This window comes from Anguilla anguilla, chromosome 14 (genome assembly GCF_013347855.1).
Source record: "Anguilla anguilla isolate fAngAng1 chromosome 14, fAngAng1.pri, whole genome shotgun sequence".
Classification (NCBI taxonomy): domain Eukaryota; kingdom Metazoa; phylum Chordata; class Actinopteri; order Anguilliformes; family Anguillidae; genus Anguilla; species Anguilla anguilla.
Window position 1 is genome coordinate 26,354,435 of NC_049214.1, and position 13,198 is coordinate 26,367,632.

The 13,198-nt window shown below is 46.7% G+C and overlaps 1 protein-coding gene across 1 annotated transcript; it reads left to right on the plus strand.

The window, feature by feature from the left end:
- Positions 1-423: 423 nt before the first annotated feature.
- On the plus strand, positions 424-13,182 carry LOC118212945 (MAM domain-containing protein 2-like). The gene is made up of 14 exons (XM_035391494.1): positions 424-2,572; positions 2,985-3,092; positions 4,410-4,660; positions 6,759-6,843; positions 7,200-7,316; positions 7,523-7,779; positions 8,419-8,512; positions 8,603-8,749; positions 8,990-9,255; positions 9,641-9,737; positions 10,605-10,760; positions 11,817-12,076; positions 12,557-12,641; positions 13,054-13,182. The coding sequence occupies exons 1-14, from the start codon at positions 2,542-2,544 to the stop codon at positions 13,113-13,115; spliced, it is 2,016 nt and encodes a 671-aa protein (XP_035247385.1). The 5' UTR covers positions 424-2,541; the 3' UTR covers positions 13,116-13,182.
- Positions 13,183-13,198: the final 16 nt, after the last annotated feature.

Sequence of the window (13,198 nt, forward strand, 5' to 3'; positions counted from 1 at the left end):
TAAATGTGTTCAAAGCTCTTGCAGACTAGCACAATCAAAATACATTGCAATGTACACTTAAATATTTTCAATAATGTTGTATATTATAGGCTGTATGGTTTGCATTTTATAGTTTTCAGTCATTTATTCTAAGCTATGGAACAATATCCTATCACTATGAGCTCTCCGTCAGTTGTTTGGCAGGAGGTTTTTTTATTGTGTGGAGCCAGGGACAGGAGCGGTGATGCTGACCATGATGATGTCACTTCTGAGCCCAAACCTGCACCCTAAGGCAAGAGAACCTCCTGTTGTTATTGCACAGCATTGTGTCTGTGCTGATATTACACAGCGCTGTGTCTGTGCTGATATTACCCAGTGCTGTGTCTGTGCTGATATTACACAGCGCTGTGTCTGTGCTGATATTACACAGCGCTGTGTCTGTGCTGATATTACCCAGTGCTGTGTCTGTGCTTATATTGCACAGTACTGTGAATGTGCTGATATTGCACAGTGCTGTGTCTGTGCTGATATTACACAGCACTGTCTGTGTTGATATTATAGTGTTTAGTCTGTGCTGATTTACACAGTTCTGTGTCTGTGCTAATATTGCACAGTGCTGTGCCTGTGCTGATTGTGTATGTGTTGATATTGCACAGTGCTGTTGTCTGTGCTGATATTACACAGCACTGTCTGTGCTGATATTATAGTGTTTAGTCTGTGCTGATTTACACAGTGCTGTGTCTGTGCTGATATTACACAGCACTGTATGTGCTTAAATTATAGTGTTTAGTCTGTGCTGATTTACAGTGCTGTGTCTGTGCTGATATTACACAGCACTGCCTGTGCTGATTTACACAGTGCTGTGTCTGTGCTGATTTACACAGTGCTGCGTCTGTGCTGATATTAGACTGCTGGAATAACAGTGCTGTGTCCACGCTAGTACTACAGATGGTAGGGTCTGTCAGGTTATCCAGGTGATTCAGCAGCAAAGGCTGTAAAACTATGCACACACACACACACACACACACACATGCACACACACATCATAGGTCTCTATCGGGCATATGGGGGCCATGTGCGGCTGTTCATCTGATGAAAGGCAGACTCACTGCAGTTCAAAATTCCAGAATGTGACTTCCTCCTCAAACAAAGCGAAATGCCATATCTAACAGTTTGGCTTATTTCCTACACATTCTTGCCTTGTCATACAATTGACTTTATTATGGAAAGAAGTGATGAGAAGTAGGATGCAATATTAGCACTACTGTGAAACTTCAGTTTTCACTATGTTGAATTGTTGGCTATTTTAATGAGCCAGCCAGTCATATGTGAATACATGTGCCTGCCCTTCAGTTCAGGGAGTAAAGAGCTGGGATTAACTTTGAACTAAATCAAACATCAGCCCATCAGAAAGCCAAATGTGTGCTTGATGATCATGCGTTGTCCTTGTTTCAGCCCTTTTCAAGTGTCGGAACAACGGAGCTGTTCCATTAAAAAATGTCTGAATAACAGATTGTTTCAGTGAAAGCACCTGAATAACAAAGTATGTTTCATTCAAAATGTCTGAATAACAGCGATTTTTTTCAGTGAAAGTACCTGAATAACAAAGTGTGTTTCATTGCAAGTAGCAGAATCGCAAATCGTGTTTTGTGTACATTTTCCCCGAAGAACCCTACACTCTGGACCCAAACACAAGCCATAGTGGAGATTTTAATTCCTTTTGCTCTAGTTAGCATGCTGATACAACAAATGCGGAAGACCTTTGGTGTACTTCCTGAACTTTTAATTCATGCCCTGTTTCTCCTGCAGCTTTAAGCATTTTGAAACAACATCCTCCTCTTTTTAGCAGTCTGAGAACAGCAATGAGAAGGCCAAGATTTTGTTAGTGCCTCTGTGTTAATGACAGAGCCAGTGTTATTGACAGTATTCATCTTAGTGCTAGTGACAGCGTTGGTTTCAATGTTAGTGGTGGTCTCAGTAATCGATGTGAACTGTTAAAGGCATATCCAGGTGCATCGGGCAAAAATAGAGATCACTTTTGTTTCTTTCTGGAGGGGTAAGTGTTAAAGAAGATGTCCTCAACCACGTTTATTTCTCTCTTCCTCACTTGCTCCTCTACTCTTCCTCTCCCCCTCCCCCCTACCTCTATGCCTCTTTTCTGCCCATTTTCACTCCCTCTCTCTGTCTCTCTCTCTCTCTGTCTCTCTCTCTCCCTCTCTCTCGATTTATTCGAGTCATTCTCGGAGTCTGCAGTGAATTAGCACTGAGCCTCCCTCCGCCCCTCGGTAAAGCAGGGGCCCAGCCTGCCGAACATCTGTGCCTGTGAAGGCTGCAGACATCCTCCGACCGTGTGAGTGCTGTGGGCCAGTCTCTCTGGAGCTTGTGAGTGCTGTGGACGGTCTGTCCGACTGCGCTGGTTGCTGTGGACGGTCTCCCTGAGCCCGTGAACGCTGTGGACAGCGCTCGTCTCGGGCCGCGTCCGCGTGGTGAGGTGTGCGAGCGTCGGTCCGTCGGATGACCCTGGTTCCTTGAGCCTTGTGGACTTCCTGTGCAGGCTCTGCGATGCTTCAGGTCCTGTTCCTCAGCCTACACTGTAAGTCTCCAGATTTATCCCCCGAAAACCTGAAACCACACAAAGAGCTCTTTCACCACACGTGTTTCGGATTCTGTGTATTCTATGCTGTTAAATTGATTAGTGGCTGACAGTGGCTGAAATGCGTAAATATTCTGAGCTCATGAATTTGACAGCTTGTGATCAAACAAGGCAATATATTGCATGTAGCAAAAGCCCGCAAATTTAGCAACCTGTAGGTAGTCACGTCGAGCGCATGGACTTAGTTCAAGTTTACTAGTGCAACAGCGAGTGTGTGTACTGTATGTGTTTCATGTAATTCCCCTTGTCATAGTGACAGTTGTAGCCGTGCTGTATAATTGGTCTGCGTGCTTGGCTTGGAGTAGCATTGCAGTGGCATTCTGTGGGTGTTTACCTCTTCCCTCTGCTCCAGTTGTTGTGGGCGGGGCTCAGACTCTGCCAGGCTCCTGCAGATTTGAGAACGGCACCTGTGGCTACGTGTCAGACCCCTCCCTCTCAAAATGGGCCCTGAACAAGGACGGTGAGTCTTTGTTCCCCCGCACGGGAAGCCCATACCTCTGAGAACGGGGCCCCCTGCTGGCTCTGGCTGGGAAGGAAAAGGTTTCAGAGCTACGCTCTTAAGCGTAATTTCTACTTTGTCACATGACACTGTTGACAAGTGTCGCTCGACAAAAATGACATATTTTCAAAACAAATTTCCAAATGTTGCACACTTTTAGAATTTTGCTTTGTCCCGGACACTGTCATGTGTTGTCGTGCAGTGTGACTGTGAGCTGTTTACAAATGGAAACAAGTGATCAGGAGTTTGGTGTCTCGTTTGTTACCATTAGAAACAACAGCACCCTCCCCGGAGGTCTTTGTCAAAGTGAAAATGCCAAATGTTGTGCAACGCTTTCATTTTTTCATTTTTGTGTTGTGCAACATAATATAAATTTAAATATAATATAATATAAATTTGCCTGTACTCAAAACGCATTTTTTATACAAACTTTACACAAACTTTGCTGTTACTCACTTTACCAGTGCTACTCAACTTCAGGTTCTGCAGTCTGCAGTGTCTGTGAGTATTTGCTCCAACCACCTGCTTTCACTTTTTTACATCCTTGGCCCAGGAAGTGAGCTCATCAGTGAAATCTGGTGGTGTAGCGCGAGGTTGGAGCAAATATCTGCTGACACTGCAGCTCACTGGACCTGGACTTGAGTAGCCCTACTCTAGGGAGAAAGAATTCTGAGTGAATCGTTTTCACTTTCATAATGCAGCAGTGTTAAAGTCTTCGCTATTGTGGCGGTGTTGGTCTCTCCTGATACAACGGTGCTGGTCTGTCCTGATACAGCAGAGCTGGTCTCTCCTGACACAGCAGTGTTGGTCTCTCCTGATACAACGGTGCTGGTCTGTCCTGATACAGCAGAGCTGGTCTCTCCTGACACAGCAGTGTTGGTCTCTCCTGATACAATGGTGCTGGTCTGTCCTGATACAGCAGAGCTGGTCTCTCCTGACACAGCAGTGTTGGTCTCTCCTGATACAACGGTGCTGGTCTGTCCTGATACAGCAGAGCTGGTCTCTCCTGACACAGCAGTGTTGGTCTCTCCTGATACAACGGTGCTGGTCTGTCCTGATACAGCAGAGCTGGTCTCTCCTGACACAGCAGTGTTGGTCTCTCCTGATACAACGGTGCTGGTCTGTCCTGATACAGCAGAGCTGGTCTCTCCTGACACAGCAATGTTGGTCTCTCCTGATACAACGGTGCTGGTCTGTCCTGATACAGCAGAGCTGGTCTCTCCTGACACAGCAGAGCTGGTCTCTCCTGATACAGCAGAGCTGGTCTCTCCTCTGCAGGGGGCTTTATCGCAGTGGATGGGCCGCTCACAGAGGGGAGAGAGAGGGCCGTTCTGGTGAGCCCGGAGCTGGAGATGTCGGACTGGAGCTGTGTCAGGCTGGTCTATCAGATCACTGGGTCAGGATCCCTGCATTTCCACCTACGGCCAGAGGGGGGCACCTTTGACCAAACCCTGTGGACTGCTGACCAGCCCTCTGACAGCTGGCTGGTAGCCAGCATCGACCTGTGGAACACATCTGCCTCCCATAAGGTACACGCGCACACACACACACACAGCGTCCTATAAGGTACACGCGCACACACACACACTCATTCACACACACATACACACACACACGCACACACACACACACACACACACACATTCACACACACATACACACACACACACCCCACACACACGCACGTACACATACACTCACACATACACACACAGACACACACACACACACCCACACAGAGACACAGACACACACGCACACACAAAAGCACCTTCTATAAGGCACATGTGCACACCAGCACATACACACACACACACATAACACCCCACCTGTGCACTCCTAACCCGTGCAAAATGGGGTGGGACCCCTGAATCGCTGACATGCTCTGAGTAGAAAAGGGGCTTCTCCCCATACACACGATATTCCGAACCACAACCTCCGCGCGCGTGAGCCAACTGCAGACCAGGCCCTGGAGGAGTTCTTCCAAAACAAGCTCACTGTGTAACGTTCACACTCACACGGTTAGTCACACTCTGGGACGGCGCCTAAGAATAGAATTTAAAAACCCTTCCTTTAATTAGTGTCACATGGTACTTTCAGACAATGTATTCTATAAAAATTCGAAGGAAAGAGTTTGTCCAGATGGGTTTAATGGAACGACCACATGGGGCTCTATTTTTCAGAAATCAATGCCACACGGCGCGTGGGCGCGGTCCGGGGTGTGGCACGCGGGGCACTGGGCGTGGCTCGTGATTGGTGGTATTTTCGGCACCGCAGATGAGCGCGTGGCGCACTGGCCAACAGGGAGGGGTTACACTGAAAATGCTATCGGTGGGTGTGTTAACGGCCAATCAAATGGCCTCTTCTCATTCCCTTTAGGAGCCGTGCACATTGCACGGGGCGTCGCCAGTTTCCGTGGTCTACCGCTGCGATGGAAGTCACGGATAACAAATATTCTTTGCTCAAATATTCTTTATTTTATGTAGAAAAATACTGGACGAGGCAATACAATGCTCAAGCTGATTTTAAAATTTCCACCAGTAAGATACATTAGACTGCTCAATTATGTTGGTGTAGACTAATACGTATATACGGATTTGTAATGAGTTTCTCTCAGATGCTAATCATTTTTACATTTTTTGTTTTGTGTTGATGCTAAAATGAAAAGATTGTTCAAGTTGCACTTATTGTCGTTCTTCTCATTACAGACAGGTGTAATGATAATGAAACACCGAAATACCTCGATGCAGTATAAGAACAGCCGTAAACAACTAAAAATAAAAATACACACGGGAATTCAAATGATAAAAAATAAAAAAGACAATGAACAATAAATGCATTTTTTTCTACTTCTTAGGATTTATATCAAAGTCAAATTTGACAGCATATGATCCAAGAAAAGCGTTGATTGCCTTTTGAATAGACTGTGAAACATCCTGGTATTGCATGGTAAAGCCCCAAAATTACCAATCCACCAGACGACGACCTGCGCCATACTCCATAGACGTGGTCTGGGCAGGCAGGTGGCGAACGGTGCAACCTGACAGACTGGAATGTCCCACAAATTCCAATGAGCTGCCAAAATTAAATTGACTGACACACCCCAGCAGCGACTCCCCTCTCACTTAGGTGCCCGGTGAGCCCTTGCCAAAAAATGTTTTCCTCGTTGTTTGTTCATTTATGCTGGAAGGACCTTTTTATACCCTTACGTAATAACCATACCTCCTCCTCTCCCCTGTTCATGTCACGTCTGTAACAGCTTTGCACTCTTTCTCTGGCTTGCATATTGCGATGACAAATCCTTAATTAGAAACGCTCTGTTCTGAGGCTTCAGATGTTCTGTCTGTTGAACAGGAAGTTGACTGAATGGTTTTGCCAGAGATGTTTCTTGGATGTGTCATGGGGACAGTAATAAGATTGCCATTGATAGATTAATTTTACGGCCCTGTTTCCTTTTTAAACATGCGGGTGTTGTTTCGGTGCTTATGAATATGCCTCAGCACAATGTGACATTGGTGGTTGGTGACAGTGATTGATTGGTTGGGTTTCTGTTTGGTTGGTTGGTTGGTTGGTTGGTTGGTTGTGTAACTGACTGATTTGATTGGTTTCTTCCCTGGTAATTTCCAGATGGTAGTGGAGGGCAGACTTGGGCGCGGAGCTAATAACAGTGTGTCCATCTTTGAAATTCGCATCGTTCCTGGATACTGCATAGGTCAGTGGCCTCCAGCTACTCACAGTACCCATGTGAACATGACAGATTTATGATTCTGCTCTTTATGAACATGACACATATGATATTATGTTCTATTATGTGTGCAGTATGGATGATGTCCCTTTTTAATTGTTAATATGGTCATATTAATTTTTTTACTATCTTTTCTGTGCTTAAGAATTAAATTACATTCAAGATGGAAAAGAAAGTGATTTATATTACAGCTAGTGACTTATGTGAATACCTACAAAACATTAAAACAGTGATTAAAAAGGCCAGTATTCAGTGATATTTATGTTATTATGTGGTGTAATGTTGTGCGATGTCCTAGATATTGTACTTGTGCTTTCTCACAGAGTGTAACTTTGAAGACCCGCACATGTGTGGCTACAGGAACCAGTGGAACCCCAGTGTGAACTGGTACATAGGCAAGCCCAACAAGGAAACCCAGCCCAACCTGAGCACCTGGACAGGTACGCCTCACCCAAGTGTCTCACACGTGCGTTTTTAATTTCAATTTCAATTTCCATTTCAATTCTTGAGCAGGTAAGTAAGGAGCAGGTAAATAAGGGTGTTGGAAGAAACCTTGATTCATGCAGTACTCACTAGAATAGGGTGTTCGGTTCAGAGCAGCAAAGCTGAGTAGCATTTTACCACCTTGCGTCTTCACGTTCCACAGGCCACTACATGTACGTGGATTCGACTTACGCCGGCAAACCACAGGAAGTGGCCCGGCTGGTGTCTCCCATGACGACCGCACCGCTGTCCGGCTGCTTGTCCTTTTACTACCTGCAGAACCGGGACGGGGGGAGCGAGTTCTCTGTCTTCACCAGAGACGTGCTGGGACAGGGGGAGGAGATCTGGAGGCCGGGAAATTACCACACCGCCAACTGGACCTTAGTGCAGCTGGACCTCAAGGCCCCCTACCCTCTGGAGGTGAGAGAGGGGGCCGGAGAAAGGGAGAGAATGACACAGGAAATTAGGTCAGACTAGGGAACTGTTTGATCTGCAGTGTTCCAGCATCATCTCCCCAGGCAAAGCTGTGCCTAAGCTTGCTGTGAGTGTGATAGGGGAATCATTGACTTTGGGGCCAGAGAGCTGCAGGTAAAGCTGAGGTTCAGGTAAAGGTGCGGTGATGGTGAGCTGCAGGTGAAGATATGGTAAAGGTGAGCTTCAGGTAAAGATATGGTAAAGGTGAGATTCAGGGAAAGATACGGCACAGGTGAGCTTCAGGTAAAGATACGGTACAGGTGAGCTGCAGGTAAAGGTGTGGTAAAGGTGAGCTTCAGGTAAAGATACGGTAAAGGTGAGATTCAGGTAAAGGTGTGGTAAAGGTGAGCTTCAGGGAAAGATACGGCACAGGTGAGCTGCAGGTAAAGGTGTGGTAAAGGTGAGCGTCAGGGAAAGATACGGCACAGGTGAGCTCCAGGTGAAGATACGGCACAGGTGAGCTCCAGGTGAAGATACGGTACAGGTGAGCTGCAGGTAAAGGTGTGGTAAAGGTGAGCTGCAGGTAAAGGTGTGGTACAGGTGAGCTGCAGGTAAAGGTGTGGTAAAGGTATGCTATTTCCCCAGGTGGTGTTTGAAGCAGCCTTTAACAATGCCAGCGGGGGTCGAGTGGCGCTTGATAACATTTCCTTCTCTGCAGAGTTCTGCAATGCTGAAACAGGTACTTTGTGTGTGTGTGTGTGTGTGTGTGTGCATACATGTATACAGTCTCCTGAACGGAAGAGTTATTTTCAGTTGTCATCTGTCACAGAGCCGACCTTTGACCCCTCTGTTGCCAACTGTGACTTCGAGTCGGGGTTCTGTGGCTACCAGCAGGCTCAGACAGGCTGGTCTCTGTGGAAGAGAGTGTCAATCAAACCCAATCTTTACAGAACAGGGGACCACACCACCGGCGCTGGTGAGTGAGCCTCACCTTTCACTCTGAAGGTACCACAACAGCGTAATATCTATGATTAATAATCACGTCATCTAAATATGACATGATTATGCACCGCCCCCCGCCCCCCCCCAAAGATCACTTCATGAGAACGTAGGTTAAAATATGGGTTCATACAGTACCAGTCCAGAGAGCGTGAAGGAGGGACGCCGTCGCCGTGGAGACCGTGTTCACTGTGGAGCGGCTCTTTCTCCCGCTCAGGGTGGTTCCTGCTGGCGAACACGCGCTTCTCCTCGCGGTCCGGATACATGAGCCGGCTGGTCGGCCCGCGGGTCCCGGCCCGGCTGAAGTACTGCCTGAGGTTCTACTACGCCCTGGCGGGGTTCCGCAAGACCGACAGCGTTCTGGCCGTGTACGCCTTCCACAAGGACAGCCACACCCAGGAGAAGCTCTGGACCAGCAGCGGGACCACCAGAGATGTCTGGACTGAGGTGGACGTCACCTTCCAGAGGCCTGAAGCCGTCACAGTAAGAGCTGACGCACCTTATACACAGCTTCATTCTTCATTTAAGACAGTTGCAGTCAAGCATTCAACGAAGGGTCTCAAATTTTTCAAATGTTAGGGATGTGTTAGATCTTTCAAATGTTAGATCTTGCAACCACTCAATGTTCGAAAAGGTCAAAGGTCATAGCACACAGGCATATCAGTACAACCATGAGAGTGAAGAGTTCAGGCTCTGTCTCTGTCTCTGTCCTGGGTTTTAAATGACACCACTGATGTGTCATTTATACATGCAGATATACTGTGTCTTTGTGGATTGTTTTGCTGTGGGTATATGGGTAAACATGATGATCAAGTAATCATGCTTAATGATGTCACTGTTTGGAATGATGTATTGTTCTGTGGTGCAGGTGTTATTCGTCAGTGTATGTAAGAACTTCTGGGACTGTGGGTCAGTAGCCCTTGATGACATCAGCATGACCCTGGGGGACTGCTATCTCCCCTCAGGTAAATTCACACGTGTCATCTGTGCACATACCAGACCTCGCATACTCACACTCTACTCTGTAATAACATAGAGACATAGTTTGAGCCACCATACACAAACACTCTTGCAATCTTATTTACTATATAATATATAAATGTAAACTTGGGAGCTGTAGTTTGTAGCACACCGGGAATTATGGGAGATGTAGTCTGAGGGAATGCTTGCAGCTATAAAATATAGCATGTTTTTTTAAATTATATGGCTTCTACGGTTAGCTGCTTTTAGCAGGACTAGCACTTCAAGAGTGATGCAATCCTCAGAAATATGAAGGCTATAAAAACGAATAAACCTACAAGATTATGAATGATCACAAGACAAAATGTTACGACAAACCTAATTCAAATATATTATATGGAGCAATAGGCAGTTGGGAACATGATTCTCCTTTGAAACATGAAATATTTTTGCTGATTTGATAACATACCAATTGTGTCACTCGCAACATTGTGGAAGTGTTGGCTTTCTTTGGATTTTTCCCCCAGATTTCACTGCAGTGCTTTTTCATACAGTAGCAATTAAAGAAGCTGAATACATATAATTTGTAGAAGCAGTACATGTGTGTAGGTTGCCATGGATCCTGGGAATGCTTTTTGTCAGTCAGAACCTGCATGAGCGCAGGGGGTGGGGTGCTAACGTGCTGGGAGACAGGCACCTTCAGGCTTTTGAGTAGCCATGTCTGCCATGTTCATGCTGGCTAAAATGTTAAAACAATGGTTAACTATACAAAATGTGCCACTGATCTTTAACACAGAGGGCATGCTGGGAGATGTAGTGTATAGCGCATAGAACTTGTAGAGGTTCACCAGGGAAAGCCTGTCTGCTTTCAGGGTCCTTCCTGTCCATCTCTGGCCAGTGTGACTTTGAGAGGGGAGACTGTGGGTACACTCAGGAGAAAGAGGTCGATACGGTCGACTGGGTGCTGGCCAGAGGGCCGACGCCCACTTCCTTTACTGGACCGATGGGGGATCACACCACGGGGATGGGTGAGTCTGTCCCATCATGCATTTCACCATGGCTCCAAGACTATTCCAATGGACATAGGCTACAGGAAGAGAATTAAAGAGATTCTAATGGAAACACGCTTGGCCTGAATCATTTGGTCAAATTTCACTGGGGGTTTCCAAGGTCCCTCACTGCTTTATAGCTTGTCAAAGGTTGTAGTTTATTATTTACACGTCCTACTTCTCTGCCAACTATTATAGCTGTGAAAATGTCTTTATTGTGAGAGTCAGTTTGTATTCATTCTTCAGTGCACAAAATGTGCATCACTGTGTTCCACATCACTGTGTTTCAGGGCATTACATGTGTATGACTATAGCCCTATTCGCACGGGACTAGTATTACCTGGGGACCTCATGTGATTTAGAAATTACCCCCCCCCCCCACGTCTGTGTTTCGTGCGGCGCATTCGCACGGGATAAGCAAAGTCTGTATTTTACTCAAATTTACTGACATTATCCCCCCGGATATGATTGGAAATGTCAAGGCTGTGCTCTGCATAACAGTAGCCTAAAATACGACCCCAAATCACCGAGATGCCGATTCGCACGGAACTAATATTATCACATGACCTCTGTGTTTGGCGAAATATGGTAGGTAATTTGCCATGGAATTTTTACTTTACAAATTACGGACATGGCAGATTCGCACAGGATTAAGGTCACAGACGACCTCCGCAATTATTACATGTTACTAGAGGTCCCCAGGTAATACTAGTCTCGTGTGAATAGGGCTTATGTTCCAGGGCATTACAGTACATGTGCATGACTGTGTTCCCGGGCATTACATGCGCATGACTGTGTTCCAGGGCACTACATGTGCATGACTGTGTTCCAGGGCACTACATGTGCATGACTGTGCTCCAGGGCATTACATGTGCATGACTGTGTTCCAGGGCACTACATGTGCATGACTGTGTTCCAGGGCACTACATGTGCATGACTGTGCTCCAGGGCATTACATGTGCATGACTGTGCTCCAGGGCATTACATGCGCATGACTGTGCTCCAGGGCATAACATGCGCATGACTGTGTTCCAGGGCACTACATGTACCTCGAGGCATCGCCCATGCTGGCAGGGCAAAATGCCCGCCTGGCCTCCGGAGATCTTCGTGGCTCCAGGAGCCCGCAGTGCCTGCACTTCCACTACCACATGTTTGGGTCGGGGATAGGCAGACTGAACGTCTACCTGCGCCAGGAGGGCCACGACCAGGAGGAGGTGCTGTGGAGCCGGCACGGGGAGCAGAGCATCTCCTGGTTGAGGGCCGAAGTGGACTACAAGTGCGATCGCAAACACCAGGCCAGTCTAGAAGCTTCTACACACATACCAAACTCCACCTCCGCTAACAACAAGAGGCCTCCCACTGACACAAAATCACATGTCCCGTACAGCAAGCAACACTCGGATCAACCCTTCACCATACCTCCACTAACACCGAACATATGTGCTCAAACTAGGAGCGCTTTTACATAAGACCCAGCTTTTACCCAGGATTTTAAGTTATAAAGTTTATAACCTTTACGATAATGTAATCAGACTCAGTCATTGTAGCAGTTTTCTTTAATAACTGCAGTAATTATACACAGAGGGCATGCTGGGAGTTGTAGTATATAGCACACAGAACTGTAGAGGTTCACCAGGGAAAGCCTGTCTGCTTACAGGGTCCTTCCTGTCAATATCTGGCCGGTGTGACTTTGAGACAGGAGAAGCCCTTTGCGTATTTCTGCGACTTGACTGGAGCCTGTGACCTCACTTCCTCCTCCGGTTCTCTCTCTTCAGATTGTGTTTGAAGCTGTGCGGGGCGCCTCAATAAGGAGCGACATTGCCATCGATGACATCATGTTTACAAAGGGACCGTGCAAAGGTAAGAGGCTGAGGGAACTCTCAGGTTCGAATTCTGATGTCATACCTGTGGATGCGGACGTCAAGACCAAATAAATCAGCGCATTATAATAAAGGAATGAGACGGGACCAAAGCATCGCAGTAAATATTGTCCTACGGTATTATTATTATTGGTGTACAGAGAGTACGACAGACAAGCTGGCACACATTCTCGCACGTATGTGTGTGCCTGCGCATATGTGTGCGAGGACGTGAGCAGGTGTCTATTCGCGTGTCAAGCGTGAGATGTTACGAGTGCGCGTCTGCGTGTATTTGCAGGTGTCTGAATGAATAAGTGAACGTGTTCGCTTGTGTTTGTCTGCTTCCCTGTTTTGCGTGATCATTGCTTGGTTTTCCATTATTTATTCATGTATTTATTTTATGTCTTCCGCAGCTGCAGGACACACAGCTTCACAGGCTGGATTCTCCGCGAACTTCAACGACATCGAGCACTGAGTGTGACGCTGCTGTTAAAATATATAAACATACGCGAGAACTAGCCTACTCTTATCCTCTTACCTCGTCGTACACAGACAAAA

Bases quoted from the DNA above. Each gene is read 5' to 3' on its own strand.
- LOC118212945 (XM_035391494.1), top strand. From the start codon at position 2,542: ATGCTTCAGGTCCTGTTCCTCAGCCTACACT. The intron at 7,780-8,418 runs GTGAGAGAGGGG...CTATTTCCCCAG, and splicing joins AGGCCCCCTACCCTCTGGAG to GTGGTGTTTGAAGCAGCCTT. The intron at 8,513-8,602 runs GTACTTTGTGTG...CATCTGTCACAG, and splicing joins GTTCTGCAATGCTGAAACAG to AGCCGACCTTTGACCCCTCT.